The sequence below is a fragment of the Akebia trifoliata genome, chromosome 5, assembly GCF_017979445.1.
Source record: "Akebia trifoliata isolate Shusen 1 chromosome 5, ASM1797944v1, whole genome shotgun sequence".
NCBI lineage: Eukaryota > Viridiplantae > Streptophyta > Magnoliopsida > Ranunculales > Lardizabalaceae > Akebia > Akebia trifoliata.
In genome coordinates this window covers 33,031,927-33,050,012 of record NC_141379.1, presented here as the reverse complement: position 1 = coordinate 33,050,012, position 18,086 = coordinate 33,031,927, and the positions used below count along the sequence as shown (strand labels likewise).

Sequence of the window (18,086 nt, the reverse complement as noted above, 5' to 3'; positions counted from 1 at the left end):
GATGTTACTCCAGCACAACTCTTTCGAAAATGCCAAGAAAAATGCTGAAGTGCCATCGAAATTGACATCAATTCACACATTGCTGATGTGGGTGTCTACATGGATCCATCGAGGTACAAGTGAAAGGCATCTATGCTTATGTGTGCACCTCCACATCGGCAATGTGTGAATCAATGTCAAATTCATTGTCACTTCTGCACGCTTTGCTGTGGAATTGGTTCATCAGTTTAGGACCCCATTTTCAAAGTCCGGGTATCCTAACTAATGTTGTAAGATTTCAACTCTTACTAAACGTCATTGAGCTAATCTTCTAACATCCAAAAACATGACAAAATTCTATGAACTTTAAAAAAATATATTATTTTTTACTGTTGAAATCAAACCCATCCTCCCCCCCCCCCCCCTTTCAAATTATTTTTACTTCTTTAATCTAAATTTTCCCATGAAATCTAGAGGGCTGTGGTGCCTATGGGGTAATCTATTTGAACTCCAGGACCCTTAAACCTTACTAAAAGATATAATGGTAAATGACGATGGTATTTTCGTAATTTAACAATCTTACAAGTTTTCAAATTCTCGTTTCTTCCTCCAAAGAAAAATGGTAATTTAATTTTCTCCCTTCTTTTGTAATTATTTTCAGAGTATTTCTTTAGTTTTTCTTCAATCTGTTAATGGGTTTTCGGCTATTATTTTGCCTTTTTTTTTTCTTTTATTACTCTAATTTTTTCCCCAAAATTTTTCTTGAATTACTTGATGGGTTTTCTTAAACTGATCTTTGGTTCAAATTTTCTGAATTTGTTCTTCAGTTATTTTTCTCATATTTCAAGGAAATAGTGGGCAAAGAAGTGACAGTGGAGTTGAAGAACGATTTTGGGGGGGGGGGGGGGGGGGGTTCATGTATGAAATTAGGTATTTAGGCTATTGAGTCATGGAAACATAGATTGTATACCAATCAAGAAGAAAAGAATGGGACCTCCAAGATTGCATACCAACTTTGGGGGTGCTTGCTACCATTGTTTACATGACTTTTGGTGGTTTTCATTAGGGCTTTTTTTTATTATTTATTTTTTAGCTTCAGTTTCTTCTGTGGATAATGTCGGATGGATTTGATAATCATCCCTCGTTTGTTGGCAGCTTTCAGTACATATAACTGCTTCATCAGATCAGTGGTGAGATACGTTTTTTTTAGAGACAAGGATCAGTGGGTTGTACTGATCTAGTACAACCCTTTTAGAGACGAGGATCTTATTTTTTCCATTCTACTCTATTGGCCTCTTAAGATTTACGATCTTATTTCACCATTCAACTTATATTAAATTGCCAAATTCATCAATTCAGATCGATTTTCTAAAGGAAGAAAAATTATACCATGTAAGTGTGCCGTGCCACTTATCATTATCCCACTTGTTTCTTGTAAACTTTCCTCCTTTTCCCCTGAACGCAGCAAGTGCTTCGAAAGCATAAAGCATGAAAACCCAAACAAGTTCAAACCATTTTATTGATTTTAAGATATATTACAATCCCCATTGCAATCACAAATATGAAGATAATACAATGTCAAGCCAATACAACTTGTACAGAATTACCACTAGACTTGCAAACCATTTTTATTGTTCTAAGATCATGTCTTTTACTTGACATACTTGGTGAACCAGTCCAATAGGTTCTGATGGGCCTCTTCAGCACACTTCACAGCTGCTTCATCATCGTGACTGTATCTCACAGTCCATCCGTGTGCAACTCCTGGAAATATCTTCACATAGCTATCAACCTGTAGGACACCAGCAGCCTTAAATCTTTGATCCATATAAAAAAATTTAGAGCTTATACTGCAGTCATGTTCATACAAATTGACATAAGCGGCAATCCACCAACACCCAAATTCTAATTTTTTCCCCCAATCATAGACTGTTTGTTAAAGCTTGAAGAGCTTTTCTCACCAAAATAGAAAATCCAAATTGAGGAGTTTCTTTGTAGAAGGGAAAAATGGAAAGGAGGCATGATCATTGAAAAATGTTTAGTTATCTTCACCCCAACACCATATTTAATTTAATTATTTGGTTTATTATACCAAAAGTTGGTGTGGTAATACACGCCCTCTAAAAATTATAGACAGAGAAATGCAATCTAAGCCATAACTCTGTCAATCACCCAATATTCAAAAAACCAATTATCCAGCCAAAAGGATAATGTTAGTAGTCGACATTAACGTATCTCAGTTATAGTTTGAACTATTGTCCAACACGATACTCGTAACGTTCTCTAGACTCTAAAATGCATCACCTGTAAGGACCTAATGTATATTATAAGAAGGATCTTAGTCAGGTTTCAGGAAAGTATTTGCAAGTTGTTAACATCCATATTAAAAACTTTTTGTAATACTAATGGGAAGAATATAGCATGCCTAGCTTTTACAAATACACATCTTACACACCCAACATATTTATCAAGAGAATCACAAGATTTTCTTTGCTACTCTATAAAAGAAAAACTGTTCACCTCTGGTTTGGCAGATAAAATCTCCTTAAACTCTTTCACGAGAGCTGGTGGAGACATTAAGTCGATCTCAGCACCCAATATGGCAAGGTGGGCCTTGACCTCTGCAAAATGTGTGCCCAATCATTTATCAATAGATCTTAACTCTTAATAAATCACCGACTCAGCAGTGATGATAAGTAGTAAAAAGCATAATAAAATCTTCATGACCAACAAAACAACCAAATGAGTGAATGTGAAGTGGTCAGACGTTTGGTCAAATGACCAAAATGTCCATTAAACACCCCATATTCTTCTTGCATCACATGGTAAGTTTGTTGGCAAAATTGAGAAGATAGATCTTCTAAATTCCACAACACTGACCAAATTCAAAACGGCACATTGAAAATGTTTGGGGTTTTGTTAGTTCAGCCAATTGACCAGGGAGAAGCAAAAAAAAAAATCCATCTTTCAGCCTACATATTAAAGAGAGAACAACTTATGATTATGAAAAAAGAGAAATGCTAGCAACTCCCCTTCTCTTAACGCCACCATTGCCACTACCTCTAACCCCTCCCACCACTCATTTGCACACACGACATACAAAAATTCTCTCAACCCAACACCACTTTCGCTTCGCCTTTCCACCAGTTGTTGTAGAGAAAAAAAAAAACTGAGATAACAGGAAGAAAAGGAAGAGCCAAAAATAGAATAAAAGTAAATAATAAAATAAAATAATAAAGAATTAAATTTTTGTGGTCTGGGGAGAAAGGTGCAACACCTCACTGGGCATTGCTTGTTAGCATTTCTCAGGAAATATTTTCTTCTTGTAGCCAAACTTGGTTATTGACACCATAATCTATATATAGATATCAGAATCCTTAAACATCCTTGAATAAAGCCAAAATGTTGGAGTCCAGAGAAAAATACTCATACCCTTAATATCGTCAACAGTGACAAATGAAGGATGTAGCATCACTGCAGCCTTGATGTCATCGGACTTTGCTAGTTTTACAAGTACCTTGGCTGAGAAGAATCGAAAATGTCAAATCTTAGTCAGGTCGAGTAGTAAAGTAATAAATACTCGAGGGAGCTTATCAGACACTTTATATCCTTCATTTAAGATCTCAAAAAAAACTTTTCCAAACTGTGGAGCTACTCCAAATGAAAATAAGGACAAAAAACTCACCACCCCAGCAAAAACCCCCAATACCGATTGCAGATATGCCTTTACTTTTTAGAGCAGCAATAACTGGTTTGGCATCTTCAGCAGCTTTGTCCTACAAGAATGGTCCAAGGCTTTATTGATGATAAATATTTAGCATAATTGTATTAAATGCTATTGATAAATCTGATCCAATGTATATCATTTATGTCAGAAACGAACCGCATCATGGGATTTTAGCCATATTGCTAAAGGCCTATCGGCATTATCAGGTACATATGGGTCCCCGTAAATAAAGTCAGGGGCCAGTACATAGAATCCAGCCCCCGCAATTTTGTCTGCCAGCTTCCTTTAAGAAACAATGTGCTGTACATTAGTTTTCGAAATTACATACTTTAATGTAAAGGAATCCATAAAGATATTTCATGCTACCAAGAAGAAAATTTATAGATGAAAACAACACAATCATATTAACATGTGAAGTTATAGAATGATATCTAACATTAATTTATTCTTATTAGTTTGTCTAAATTACCATTTATTTTGTTGGTATAAATATAATGGCTTGATTTGATAAACCAATACTTGTTTAGCAGGTTTTTAAACTTCCATACACAATGGCTCCATGAAACATGTGGAAAGTTCAGTAAGTTTTGGTCTATCCCAAATTGAGAGACACTTCTCCTCCTGGTAACAAACAGATAGTGACTACTTATACCAGAACAAATGGGTATCCCGATTCCGTTGGAATTTTACAGGTCAAAAAATATCTTGTTCAATAACATACCTACCTAAAAACAAATAAATATCAGGTCCAAGAAAGAATATCATCTGCCAAGGCATTCACCAAGGAAGCAGAAGCTCTTTTGGTGGAAGCTATTAACTACATATTTACACTTTCTAATTCAGGAACAAACATAAAGAAATTGATCACACTTAAAGAAGGTATCTCAACGCAACTCTTATGATCAATTTCAGTCCCCACACCCTTTTTCCCTAAAACTGTCAGTTATCAAAACAAAAAGCTAAGAATATAAAGGAAAATTTTATTTTTTTGGAACTAGAGATAAAATGAGGTGAATTCACGGCAATCAATATGAGCTATTCTGCATATGTCCACACCGTTAAATTCAAATTAAAAACCTTTTATATTAGGTGGTAGCTTATAGAGTTCACAATGAAGATGTGAGAACAAAAAACTGCAAATAATCTAACATGGAGTGAACTGCAACTAACAAACAAAAAAGGAATAGTAGGAGAAACTCAAGGTAACTGTGTTAAGATTCCATGTCCATGGAAATATTATCGATTAGTTCTAAGAGCAGAGTTGAGAATTTAACATACCTCAAATTTGGTGCTTCATATCCTGCCAAGGATAGGTCATTTGAGTAAGATCAAGATTAGCGATGAAAATGAGGATGACAAAGACAAAGCTAATAACTAATACATGGATACATAACCCATGCAGATATCACTTATCCCTGATATTAATATGATACTAAAGCCTTGTTTTTGTTTTTTTTTTTTTCCGCTCAATCAAATTCAATTTCCAATCCAATTTTGTCTTTAAAAAAAATCATCTTTAAAAGGTGAATATAATTTTTATGACATATATACAGGTTTATAAAATCATAAATGAACTATGTTACGGTTTTGACAAAAGATAAAAAGTTGTTATATTAAGCATGGAGAATGCAAACAAGCAATACTAATTCAAGAAAGCACATGGAAACACTAGAATCTCTAAAAAAATGAGAGTAAGCATCATATCATCATATACGCCCTACTCCAATTATTAGGGTCAGCTAAGCGAATCTTATTTCACCATATCTTCAGTTATGACATGGTCTGCATATCTTTTCTTATCCACATCACTTTTTTCCTTTCTTGGACATTCTTAGAGCCATTGACTTAACACCAAATTGTGGCTTGAATCGAAATGGATGGTGGTGGTGACATTGCGAGACACCTCAATCGAAGACTAATGTCTAACTTGAGATTCTTGCCAAAATCCTTGATGATGGACAAATCCTTTAAACCCCTACAAGGGGAACTTCTAGTCTCCCCCAATAGAGATACAAAATGCTCAAAGTCAACCACCAATCCTCCACCCCCTCTCCCCAACAAATAAATAAATAACAAATAATAGTGATGTTGATGATAGCAAATGGTACCTTATTATCATAAAAAATTCCTTGAAACTCAAATTCAGTTCCAATAATTGATATATGTGGGAACAAATCAAATAAGAAATCTCTATGTGCAAACATTATTGAAATTTAAAAGTACCCAATTACTATTCAGCATTACAAACTGCAAAACAAACATGACCCACTTGAGAAAACAAGGAAAAAGTGAGATTAAAACAAAAATATCATAGATTACAAGAATAAAAACAAAGTGGGTAGTTACCAAAAATATCAGAAACGAGAAGAATTCCAAGTTTGGAATCAGGGGAGCCAGTAATATAGGTCTTGAGGCCTCCCACCTCCTCAACATAACCACCTCCAGAGCTTGAGCTAAGTGTTGGTGGGTTCTCACAGCACTGAGGTCCCGACATCTTTTCTCTTCTCTCTCCCAATCAATCAAACAGACACGAACGAGAAATGGTAAGGAGATCATCGTAGCGTGGACTTTATGGAAGAAAATAAACGTGGCTTTGAAACTTCAAAATTTTGGTAGAACCCTTGTGTGCCCTCTTAATTTTTTCTAAACCGATGATATGCCCCTTTATTTTATGTAAATATTTGAGATATAAGTCCTCTTGATTTGTACTGGGTAATCTTCAAAAACCTTTTAAATTATATATAAATCCTTGGATACGTGTTCGTTTTGCACATGCCACCTCTTAGAATGGACTAAGGAAAAATGATCCCAATGTCATTATCGTTGTCGTCATCCCCATCATCATCATATTATTAGGGGTGCACATTGGATTGGGTAAATCCAAGATCCGAACCAATCCGAAGTTTTTGGATTGGATTGGTTCGGACTAAACACACCCACGATTTGGGTACGGATCGAAGAAAAACAAATTCGATTAATTTGGTTCGGTTTCGGATTAGGATATAATAGAACCGAACCAATCCGAAAACCGAACCGATTATATATATATAATTATTTAAAAAATAAAAATTTCGGCTTTTTATTTCTTTCTTCTTCTTCCTTTTAATTTTTTATTATCTCAAAGTCCACGTTTAAAAAAATTCCTACTTGCTTTTAAGGTTTGAATATTGGAGGAGATAGAATGCTTGGATTGAAGAATAAGGTATCTATCTTCAATAAGTATGAGAACCGAGAATCGATCCGAACCAATCCGAACCAAGATTGGATTGGATTGGTTCGGTTCTATAGGGTAATTGGATTGGTTCGGTTTCAAATTTTTAAAACCGATCATGTTTGGTTCGATTTCAATTTTGTCAAAATCCGAACCATGTGCACCCCTACATATTATGACCATCATCATGAAATTATTAAAAAAAAAAAAATTCAAGATTTTAATTCATTTTCTTTAATCTATAAGAGAAGACTGTGGTCAAGGGCTTGTCACCAATTTGAAAACCTAAGAGTAGCTCAAATACATGTCAAGAAAAGAGAAGGATTCCTCCAAAGCTAAAAAAAAATAGATAGATGACTTGATTGTAAGTCAAACATACCTGTTTAATGTACACCTGTAACAAATGTGCTTGATAGGTAATTTCTAACGACCTGATGTAAGAATATTTTAACGGATGACATCATTTGGCACTAGCTAATACGCTAGAGAGGTATTTGTGATCAATACCTAGCTTTTCTTCTCAACATCATTATTTTTTTAAATATTTACTTCACACGGTATATTTTCGGAAATAGTCCCGCTAGCCTTACTATGTTATAAGGATTCCACCGTTACTAAGGGTCATTGGGCTCACCTTGTGGCATCAAAAAGGACATGATCCGATGCTTTAGGATTGTAGATGACAAAATTCTACTGACTTTCAAAAAAAATTATTTTTTATATTAAATTTTAATTTTAAATTTAGGAGTTCAACGAAAGTTTGGTAGCGATCCAGTTTTAAAGCCTTAGGTGAAGTCCATTTTTTTTTTTTTTTGTAATTATTTTTTTTATATGAATTTTTTCATGAAAGTAGATAGAAATCTCATATCATACTTCTTGATATGAAAGTAGATAGAAATCATAAATGCTTTTTCACTCGTATCTCAATAAAACACATTTATGAATCCTATAACTTTCTCGTCATGAAGTCATAGTGATAATCCATTCTAGCAAAAGGTTTAAAATTGTAATAAGTAAGGAAAGTGTTTTACTTTAAAAATAATAATAATAATAATAATAATTAAAAATCATATAAAATCTAGAGGGCTCACCAGAGTCATGCGAGTCCTCTTTATATAATAAGCAAGTCTAAACACCATGGCCTAGATCCCCTCTTTATTCCTCTTTTTCTTTCTTCTTTTTATGTAGAAGTTTGGCAAATAAATCCAACAAAACTGAGATGTCTCAAAGTGATTGGATTCATGTAAGAGACCAAAACCGTGGTTATACCAAATATATTAAAAAAATTATTATCATTAAGTTAAACTATCATATTTTTACTTTATAAAATTATGATTGTTGAAGTGTCTCTAAAACCGTAAGGATTTTAATAATCATTATTATAGACTGGTTAGGCGACTCTTGATCGTTAAGGTTTTAAGTTATTATAAAATAATTGAAATTATTATGTTTTTATTTATAAAAATTATGATTGTTGAGGTGACGTGAGGGCGCACCCAGGGGCAGAGCCAAGATTTTCTTGTAGTGGGGGTAAACTATGGTTAGTTGTAAAGTTGAAGAACTCGAATGATTTTAGAGAGAAATTCAGAGGTTTTTTTATTAGAAATTGAAGAAAATGATATTTAGATCATTTTCAATTCGTATATGAGAAGGCCCGGTCAAGAGGCAATGCCATCAACAAAAATTGAAGGGGTTGTTGGGGCAAACTATGGTTAATTGTATAGTTGAAGAACTTAAAGATGAAGATGAATGATTTTAGGGAGAAATTCAAAGGGTTTTTTTATATTAGAAATTAGAAGAAAATGATATTTAGATCATTTTCAATTAGTATATGAGAAGGCTTGGTCAAGAGGCAATGTCATCAACAAAAATTGAAGGGGGGTGTGGGGGCAAAACTTGGAAGGATGTGAGGGTGTGAGGGCAAATGGGGAGAGAAGTGAGGGAGTGGAGACAAATGGGGATGTAATTAGTTGAAAATACAGGGTTGTCTCAAAGTTCTGTGGGGCAATTGCGCCCCCCCCCCCCCCGCCCCGCCCCGCCCCGCCCCGCTCTGCCCTTAATTGGGAATAATTGAGATATTTTATGTAAGTAATAGGCTTATGTCAGGAGTAGACGAATGCCGAAAACAACCCCTAATGGAATAGTGAAAATTAATATGAACACTTTGAATAACAAAACACATGACTGGATAAAATTGAATCTTTCAAATAAGATTGTGACGACGATAATAGATTCTTACAATAATCCAACTTTGGGCTTTCGAAATCATCCACTGATCTAGTACAACCCTTTTAAAGACAAGGATCTTTTTTTTTATTTTTTTTTTCCATTCAACTCTATTGGCCTTTTAAGATTTACGATCTTATTTCACCATTCAACTTATATTAAATTGCCAAATTCATCAAATCGGATCGATTTTCTAAAGGAAGAAAAATTATACCATGTAAGTGTGCCGTGCCACTTATCACTATTCCTCGTGTTTCTTGTAAACTTTCCTCCTTTTCCCCTGAATGCAGCAAGTGCTTCGAAAGCATAAAGCATGAAAACCCAAACATCTTCAAACCATTTTATTGATTTTAAGATCTATTACAATCCCCATTGCAATCACAAATATGATGATAATATAATGTCAAGCCAATACAACTTGTACAGAATTACCACTAGACTTGCAAACCATTTTTATTCTTCAAAGATCTTTTCTTTTACTTGACATACTTGGTGAACCAATCCAATAGTTTCTGATGGGCCTCTTCAACACACTTCACAGCTGCTTCATCATCGTGATTGTATTCCACAGTCCATCCGTGTGGAACTCCTGGAAATATCTTCACATAGCTATCAACCTGTAGGACACCAGCAGCCCTTAAATTTTTGATCCATATAACAAAAAATTTAGAGCTTATACTGCAGTCATGTTCATACAAATTGACATAAGCGGCAATCCACCAACACCCAAATTCTAATTATTTTTCCCCGATCATAGACTGTTTGTTAAAGCTTGAAGAGCTTTTCTCACCAAAATAGAAAACCCAAATTGAGGAGTTTCTTTGTAGAAGGGAGAAATGGAAAGGAGGCATGATCATTGAAAAATGTTTAGTTATCTTCACCCCAACACCATATTTAATTCATTATTTGGTTTATTATACCAAAAGTTGGTGTGGTAATACACGCCCTCTAAAAATTATAGACATACAAATGCAATCTAAGCCATAACTCTGTCAATCACTGTTATGTGTCTAGAAATTATTTTCTTGTACCAAGATTTAATATATCTTGATGTATTTTATTTTAATTGTTTTAAAGTTTCAATTAGTTAAGGAGTTTTAGGTAATAGGTAAGGGTAGTTACAAATTGTGTAGGAGTCATGTTTATGGTATAGTTCCCTGAATGAATAGGATAGTGGGTAGTTAGGGTAGTGTTTCTCTTGTATTTAAATTCATTGTAAGATTAATGAAAATATGTAGAGAATTATTATTATTAAAAATCCTTTAGGATTTGGAGATTCACCATCTCAAATTGGTGGCTTAAGAGGTCCGATCTCCCTCGAACGAGATCAATCTCAATCTTTTTATTCTTTTTGTGATCCGATCTAAGTAGGTACGCAACATTGGTATCAAAGCGGTGATCCTCACGTGGAAATTGAGTCGATGGATGATGAATTCAAGGAGTTTTGCGAGTTTATGCGTGATGGTTTGAGAATATATTGTCTCATAATCGAAGAATTTTTCAAAAAAAAAAAAATGAAGAAATTATTCGAAGAGGACAAACTACATTTATAGGAGTCGATGACCCTACAAATGAGAACTTAGATGTGATCCTCCACAATCATTTTTCCAAAAATGTGAGATAAATGCTAATGACAACCTCGTCAAGTATACTGAAGACAAAGAACTTCAAAGATCTAATGAAGAGGACAAAGGCGAAGTCAATATTCTTGAAAAATATTCAAAAATTGACTTCATCCTCCCTATCGAATTCAAAGCATATGTCATCAAGCTATTAATTATTTTCAAGCAATGTCAAGGCAACGACATCCAAAACGATTATCGCAAGGACATCATCGATTCCAAGAGACAAATAGTTTGGGAGTTATATGTTAAGATGAATGTAATTGATTCCAATATCAATTGGGATCCGGGAGGTTTCGACCTTGAGGACAAGATCGTTTTCAAGGAGGATGGAATGTTATGTGTCTAGAAATTATTCTCTTGTACCAAGATTTGATGCATCTTGATGTATTTTATTTTAATTGTTTTAGAGTTTCAATTAGTTAAGGAGTTTTAGATAATGGGTAAGGGTAGTTACAAATTGTGTAGGAGTTATGTTTATGGGATAGTTCCCTTAATGAATAGGATAGTGGGTAGTTAGGGTAGTATTTCTCTTGTATTTAAATTCATTGTGAGATTAATGAAAATATGTAGAGAATTATTATTATTAAAAATCCTTTGGGATTTGGAGATTCACCATCTCGAATTGGCGGCTTGGGAGGTCCGATCTCCTTCGAACGAGATTAATCTCAATCTTTTTATTCTTTTTATGATCCGATCTAAGTAGGTACGTAACATAATGTTATGTGTCTAGAAATTATTCTTTTGTACAAAGATTTGATGCATTTTGATGTATTTTATTTTAATTGTTTTAGAGTTTCAATTAGTTAAGGAGTTTTAGGTAATAGGTAAGGGTAGTTATAAATTGTGTAGGAGTTATGTTTATGGGGATTGTTCCCTGAATGAATAGGATAGTGGGTAGTTAGGGTAGTGTTTCTCTTGTATTTAAATTCATTGTGAGATTAATGAAAATAGGTAGAGAATTATTATTATTAAAAATCCTTTGGGATTTGGAGATTCACCATCTCGAATTGGTGGCTTAGGAGGTCTGATCTCCCTCGAACGAGATCAATCTCAATCTCAATCTTTTTATTCTTTTTGTGATCCGATCTAAGTAGGTACGTAACATTGGTATCAATCACCCAATAATCAAAAAACCAATTATCCAGCCAAAAGGATAATGTTAGTAGTCGACATTAACGTATCTCAGTTTTAGTTCGAACTATTGTCCAACACGATACTCGTAACGTTCTCTAGACTCGAAAATGCATCACCTGTAAGGACCTAATGTATATTATAAGAAGGATCTTAGTCAGGTTTCAGGAAAGTATTTGCAAGTTGTTAACATCCATATTAAAAACTTTTTGAAATACTAATGGGAAGAATATAGCATGCCTAGCTTTTACAAATACACATCTTACACACCCAACATATTTACTAAGAGAATCACAAGATTTCCTTTGCTTTCCTATAAAAGAAAAACTGTTCACCTCTGGTTTGGCAGATAAAATCTCCTTAAACTCTTTCAAGAGAGCTGGTGGAGACATTAAGTCGATCTCAGAACCCAATATGGCAAGGTGGGCCTTGACCTCTGCAAAATGTATGCCCAATCATTTATCAATAGGTCTTAACTCTTACTAAAACACCGACTCAGCAGTGATGATAAGTAATGAAGAGCATAATAAAATCTTCATGACCAACAAAACGACCAAATGAGTGAATGTGAAGTGGTCAGACATTTGGTCAAATGACCAAAATGTCCATTAAACACCCCTTATTCTTCTTGCATCACATGGTAAGTTTGTTGGCAAAATTGAGAAGTAGATCTTCTAAATTCAACAACACTGACCAAATTCAAAACGGCACATTGAAAATGTTTGGGGTTTTGTTAGTTCAGCCAATTGACCAAGAAGCAAAAAAAAAAAAAAAAAAATCCATCTTTCAGTCTACATATTTAAAGAGAGAGCAACTTATGATTATGAAATAAGAGAAATGCTAGCAACTCCCCTTCTCTTAACGCCACCGTTGCCACTACCTCTGACCCCTCCCACCACTCATTTGCACACACGACATACAAAAATTCTCTCAACCCAACACCACTTTTGCTTTGCCTTTCCACCAGTTGTTGTAGAGAAAAAAAAAAACTGAGATAACAGGAAGAAAAGGAAGAGCCAAAAATAGAATAAAAGTAAATAATAAAGAATTAAATTTTTGTGGTCTGGGGAGAAAGGTGCAACACCTCACTGGGCATTGCTTGTTAGCATTTCTCAGGAAATATTTTCTTCTTGTAGCCAAACTTGGTTATTGACACCATATTCTATATATATATATATATATATATATATACACACATATCAGAATCCATAAACATCCTTGAATAAAACCAAAATGTTGGAGTCCAGAGAAAAATATTCATACCCTTAATATCGTCAACAGTGACAAATGAAGGATGTAGCATCACTGCAGCCTTGATGTCATCGGACTTTGCTAGTTTTACAAGTACCTTGGCTGAGAAGAATCGAAAATGTCAAATCTTAGTCAGGTCGAGTAGTAAAGTAATAAATACTCCAGGGGGCTTATCAGACACTTTATATCCATCATTTAAGATCTCAAAGAAAAAACTTTTCCAAACTGTGGAGCTTCTCCAAATGAAAATAAGGACAAAAAACTCACCACCCCAGCTAAAACCCCCAATACCGATTGCAGATATGCCTTTACTTTTTAGAGCAGCAATAACTGGTTTGGCATCTTCAGCAGCTTTGTCCTACAAGAATGGTCCAAGGATTTATTGATGATAAATATTTAGCATAATTGTATTAAATGCTATTGATAAATCTGATCCAATGTACATCATATATGTCAGAAACCAACCGCATCATGGGATTTTAGCCATATTGCAAAAGGCTTATTGGCATGATCAGGTCCATATGGGTCCCCGTAAAGAAAGTCAGGGACCAGTACATAGAATCCAGCCGTTGCAATTTTGTCTGCCAGCTTCCTTTAAGAAACAATGTGCCATACATTAGTTTTCAAAATTACATGCTACCAAGAAGAAAATTTATAGATGAAAACAACACAATCATATTAACATGTGAAGTTATAGAATGATATCTAACATTAATTTATTCTTATTAGTTTGTCTAAATTACCATTTATTTTGTTGGTATAAATATAATGGCTTGATTTGATAAACCAATACTTGTTTAGCAGGTTTTTAAACTTCCATACACAATGGCTCCATGAAACATGTGGAAAGTTCAGTAAGTTTTGGTCTATCCCAAATTGAGAGACACTTCTCCTCCTGGTTTTTTGAAACCCCAATCTCACGGTGGACAAACAGATAGTGACTACTTATACCAGAACAAATGGGTATCCCGATTCCGTTGGAATTTTACAGGTCAAAAAATATCTTGTTCAATAACATACCTACCTAAAAACAAATAAATATCAGGTCCAAGAAAGAATATCATCTGCCAAGGCATTCACCAAGGAAGCAGAAGCTCTTTTGGTGGAAGCTATTAACTACATATTTACACTTTCTAATTCAGGAACAAACATAAAGAAATTGATCACACTTAAAGAAGGTATCTCAACGCAACTCTTATGATAAATTTCAGTCCCCACACCCTTTTCCCCTAAAACTGTCAGTTATCAAAACAAAAAGCTAAGAATAAAAAGTAAAATTTTATTTTTTTGGTACTAGAGATAAAAATGAGGTGAATTCACAGCAATCAATATGAGCTATTCTGCATATGTTCACACCATTAAAGTCAAATTAAAAACCTTTTATATTAGGTGGTAACTTATAGAGTTCACAATGAAGATGCGAGAACAAAAAACTGCAAATAATCTAACATGGAGTGAACTGCAACTAACAAACAAAAAAGGAATACTAGGAGAAACTCAAGGTAACTGTGTTAAGATTCCATGTCCATGGAAATATTATCGATTAGTTCTAAGAGCAGAGTTGAGAATTTAACATACCTGAAATTTGGTGCTTCATATCCTGCCAAGGATAGGTCATTTGAGTAAGATCAAGATTAGCGATGAAAATGAGGATGACAAAGACAAAGCTAATAACTAATACATGGATACATAACCCATGCTGATATCACTTATCCCTGATATTAATATGATACTAAAACCGTTTTTTTTTTTTTTCCGCTCAATCAAATTCAATTTCCAATCCAATTTTGTCTTTAAAAAAAATCATCTTTAAAAGGTGAATATAATTTTTATGACATGCATACAGATACAGGTTTATAAAATCATAAATGAACTATGTTACGGTTTTGACAAAAGATAAAAAGTTGTTATATTAAGCATGGAGAATGCAAACAAGCAATATTCATTCAAGAAAGCACATGGAAACAATAGAATCTCTCAAAAAATGAGAGTAAGCATCATCATCATATATGCCCTATCCCAAATATTAAGGTCAGCTAAGCGAATCTTATTTCACCATATCTTCAGTTATGACATGGTCTGCATACCTTTTCTTATCCACATCACTTTTTTTTCCTTTCTTGGACATTCTTAAAGCCATTGACTTACACCAAATTGTGGCTTGAATCGAAATGGATGGTGGTGGTGACATTGCAGATACCTCAATCGAAGACTAATGTATAACTTGAGATTGTTGCCAAAATACTTGATGATGGAAAAATCCCTTAAACCCCTACAAGGGGAACTTCTAGTCTTCCCCAGTAGAGATACAAAATGCTCAAAGTCAACCACCATGGCACCAATCCTCCACCCCCTCTCCCCAACAAATAAATAAATAACAAATAATAGTGATGCTCATGATAGCAAACGGTACCTTATTATCATAAAAAATTCCTTGAAACTCAAATTCAGTTCCAATAATTGATATATGTGGGAACAAATCAAATAAGAAATCTCTATGTGCAAACATTATTGAAATTTAAAAGTACCCAATTACTATTCAGCATTACAAACTGCAAAACAAACATGACCCACTTGAGAAAACAAGGAAAACGTGAGATTAAAACAAAAATATCATAGATTACAAGAAGAAAAACAAAGTGGGTAGTTACCAAAAATATCAGAAACGAGAAGAATTCCAAGTTTGGAATCAGGGGAGCCAGTAATATAGGTCTTGAGGCCTCCCACCTCCTCAACATAACCACCTCCAGAGTTTGAGCTAAGTGTCTGCGGGCCCGACATCTCTTCTCTTCTCTCTCCCAATCAAACAGACACGAACGAGAAATGGTAAGGAGGTCATCGTAGCGTGGACTTTATAGAAGAAAATAAACGTGACTTTGAAACTTCAAAATTTTGGTAGAACCCTTGTGTGCCCCCTTCATTTTTTTCTAAACCGATGATATGCCCCTTTAGTTTATGTGAATATTTGAGATACCTCCTTCAGCCCATGATAAGTCCTCTTGATTTGTAATAGGTAATCTTCAGAAACCTTTTAAATAATATTTTCAATTATATATAAATCCTTTGATACGTGTGCGTTTGCACATGCAAAAATGATCCCAATGTCATCATCATTGTTGTCATCATCCTATCATCATCATATTATGACCATCATCATGAAATTATTAAAAAATTAAAAAATTCAAGCTTTTAAGTCATTTTCTTTAGTCTATAAGAGAAGACTGTGGTCAAGGGCTTGTCACCAATTTGAAAACCTAAGAGTATCTCAAATACATGTCAGGAAAAGAGAAGGATTCCTCCAAAATTTTGAAGCGGCCACTTCAAAGCTAAAAAAAAAAATAGATAGATAACTTCATTGTAAGTCAAACATACCTGTTTGATGTACACCTGTAACAAATGTGCTTGATAGGTAATTTCTAACGACCTGATGTAAGAATATTTTAATGGATGACATCATTTGGCACTAGCTAATACGCTAGAGAGGTATTTGTGATCAATACCTAGCTTTTCTTTTCAACATCATTATTTTTTTAAATATTTACTTCACACGGTATATTTTCGGAAATAGTCCCGCTAGCCTTACTATGTTATAAGGATTCCACCGTTACTAAGGGTCATTGGGCTCACCTTGTGGCATCAAAAAGGACATGATCCGATGCTTTAGGATTGTAGATGACAAAATTCTACTGACTTTCAAAAAAAAATTATTTTTTATATTAAATTTTAATTTTAAATTTAGGAGTTCAACGAAAGTTTGGTAGCGATCCAGTTTTAAAGCCTTAGGTGAAGTCCATTTTTTTTATATGAATTTTTTCATGAAATCTAGATGGTAGTGATGTTGGATTGCTAAAGTGATAAGAGTCATGCTGGAGTGACTTCAAGTTGGAATCTCATATCATACTTCTTAATGTGAAAGTAGATAGAAATCATAGATGCTTTTTCACTCGCACCTCGATAAAACATATTTATGACTTATCCACTTTCACGCCATGAAGTCATAGTGACAATCCATTTTAGCAAAATACTTAAAATTGTACTTAGTAAGGAAAGTGTTTTACTTCAATAACAATAACAATAACAATAATAATAATAATAATAATAATAATAATAATGATGGTGATATGGTGGGCTAAGATCATGCCTCATGAAGCAGAGGTTTTTAATTTGAATACCCCTAAGGGAACACTTAAGGATTTATTCAAAAAATTACACGATGCATGGTGGTGATGTGCACACAATCAATTAAAAATTATCCAAAATTGAGAGAACTCTGGTGCATGCGCATGCACCATCAATTAAAAATCATATCATATCGAGAGAACTCGCCAGTCATCTGCGAGTCCTCTTGATATAATAAGCAAGTCTAAACACCATGGCCCTAGCCCAGATCCCCTCTTTATTCCTCTCTTTTATTCTTCTTTTTATTTAGAAGTTTGGCAAATAACTCTTATCTTATCCAATATAACTGAGATGTCTCAAAGTGATTGGAATCATGTACGAGATGAAAACCATGGTTACACCAAATATATTAAAAACATTATTATCAATTAAATTAAATTATCATACTTTTATTTTATAAAATTATGATTGTTGAAGTCTATAAAACCGTATGGATTTTAATCTTCATTATTATAAAAATTCAATTATAAAATTATGATTGGTTAGGCAACTCTTGATCAGTAAGGTTTTAGGTTATGATAAAATAATTGAGATTATTATGTTTTTATTTATAAAAATTATGATTGTTGAGGTGACGCGATTCTTGAACAAAAGCAATAAATATATTTATGTATTAGTAAGGTTTTATTTGATGCCACCCGTGAGGGTGCATCCTCACTTATCTGGTGTGTGTGATGTGCATGTGTTGCACTTGCCACAGGACTAGTCCTTTGACAAAACCATGGTCTATGGAATGGGAAATAAATAAAGAGTAAAG

The 18,086-nt window shown here is 34.1% G+C and overlaps 2 protein-coding genes across 2 annotated transcripts; both read right to left on the bottom strand.

Moving 5' to 3' along the window:
- Nucleotides 1–1,468: 1,468 nt before the first annotated feature.
- LOC147402344 (endo-1,3;1,4-beta-D-glucanase-like) lies at nucleotides 1,469–6,263 on the bottom strand. The gene is made up of 7 exons (XM_086443960.1): nucleotides 6,053–6,263; nucleotides 4,985–5,006; nucleotides 3,863–3,989; nucleotides 3,665–3,755; nucleotides 3,412–3,501; nucleotides 2,500–2,600; nucleotides 1,469–1,771 (listed from the first exon to the last, which is right to left on the bottom strand). Exons 1-7 carry the CDS (start codon nucleotides 6,198–6,200, stop codon nucleotides 1,631–1,633), a joined length of 720 nt encoding a protein of 239 aa, XP_086300086.1. The 5' UTR covers nucleotides 6,201–6,263; the 3' UTR covers nucleotides 1,469–1,630.
- A 3,194-nt stretch (nucleotides 6,264–9,457) lies between these two features.
- Nucleotides 9,458–15,984, bottom strand: LOC147402343 (endo-1,3;1,4-beta-D-glucanase-like). The gene is made up of 7 exons (XM_086443959.1): nucleotides 15,802–15,984; nucleotides 14,729–14,750; nucleotides 13,616–13,742; nucleotides 13,418–13,508; nucleotides 13,163–13,252; nucleotides 12,235–12,335; nucleotides 9,458–9,760 (listed from the first exon to the last, which is right to left on the bottom strand). Exons 1-7 carry the CDS (start codon nucleotides 15,929–15,931, stop codon nucleotides 9,620–9,622), a joined length of 702 nt encoding a protein of 233 aa, XP_086300085.1. The 5' UTR covers nucleotides 15,932–15,984; the 3' UTR covers nucleotides 9,458–9,619.
- Nucleotides 15,985–18,086: the final 2,102 nt, after the last annotated feature.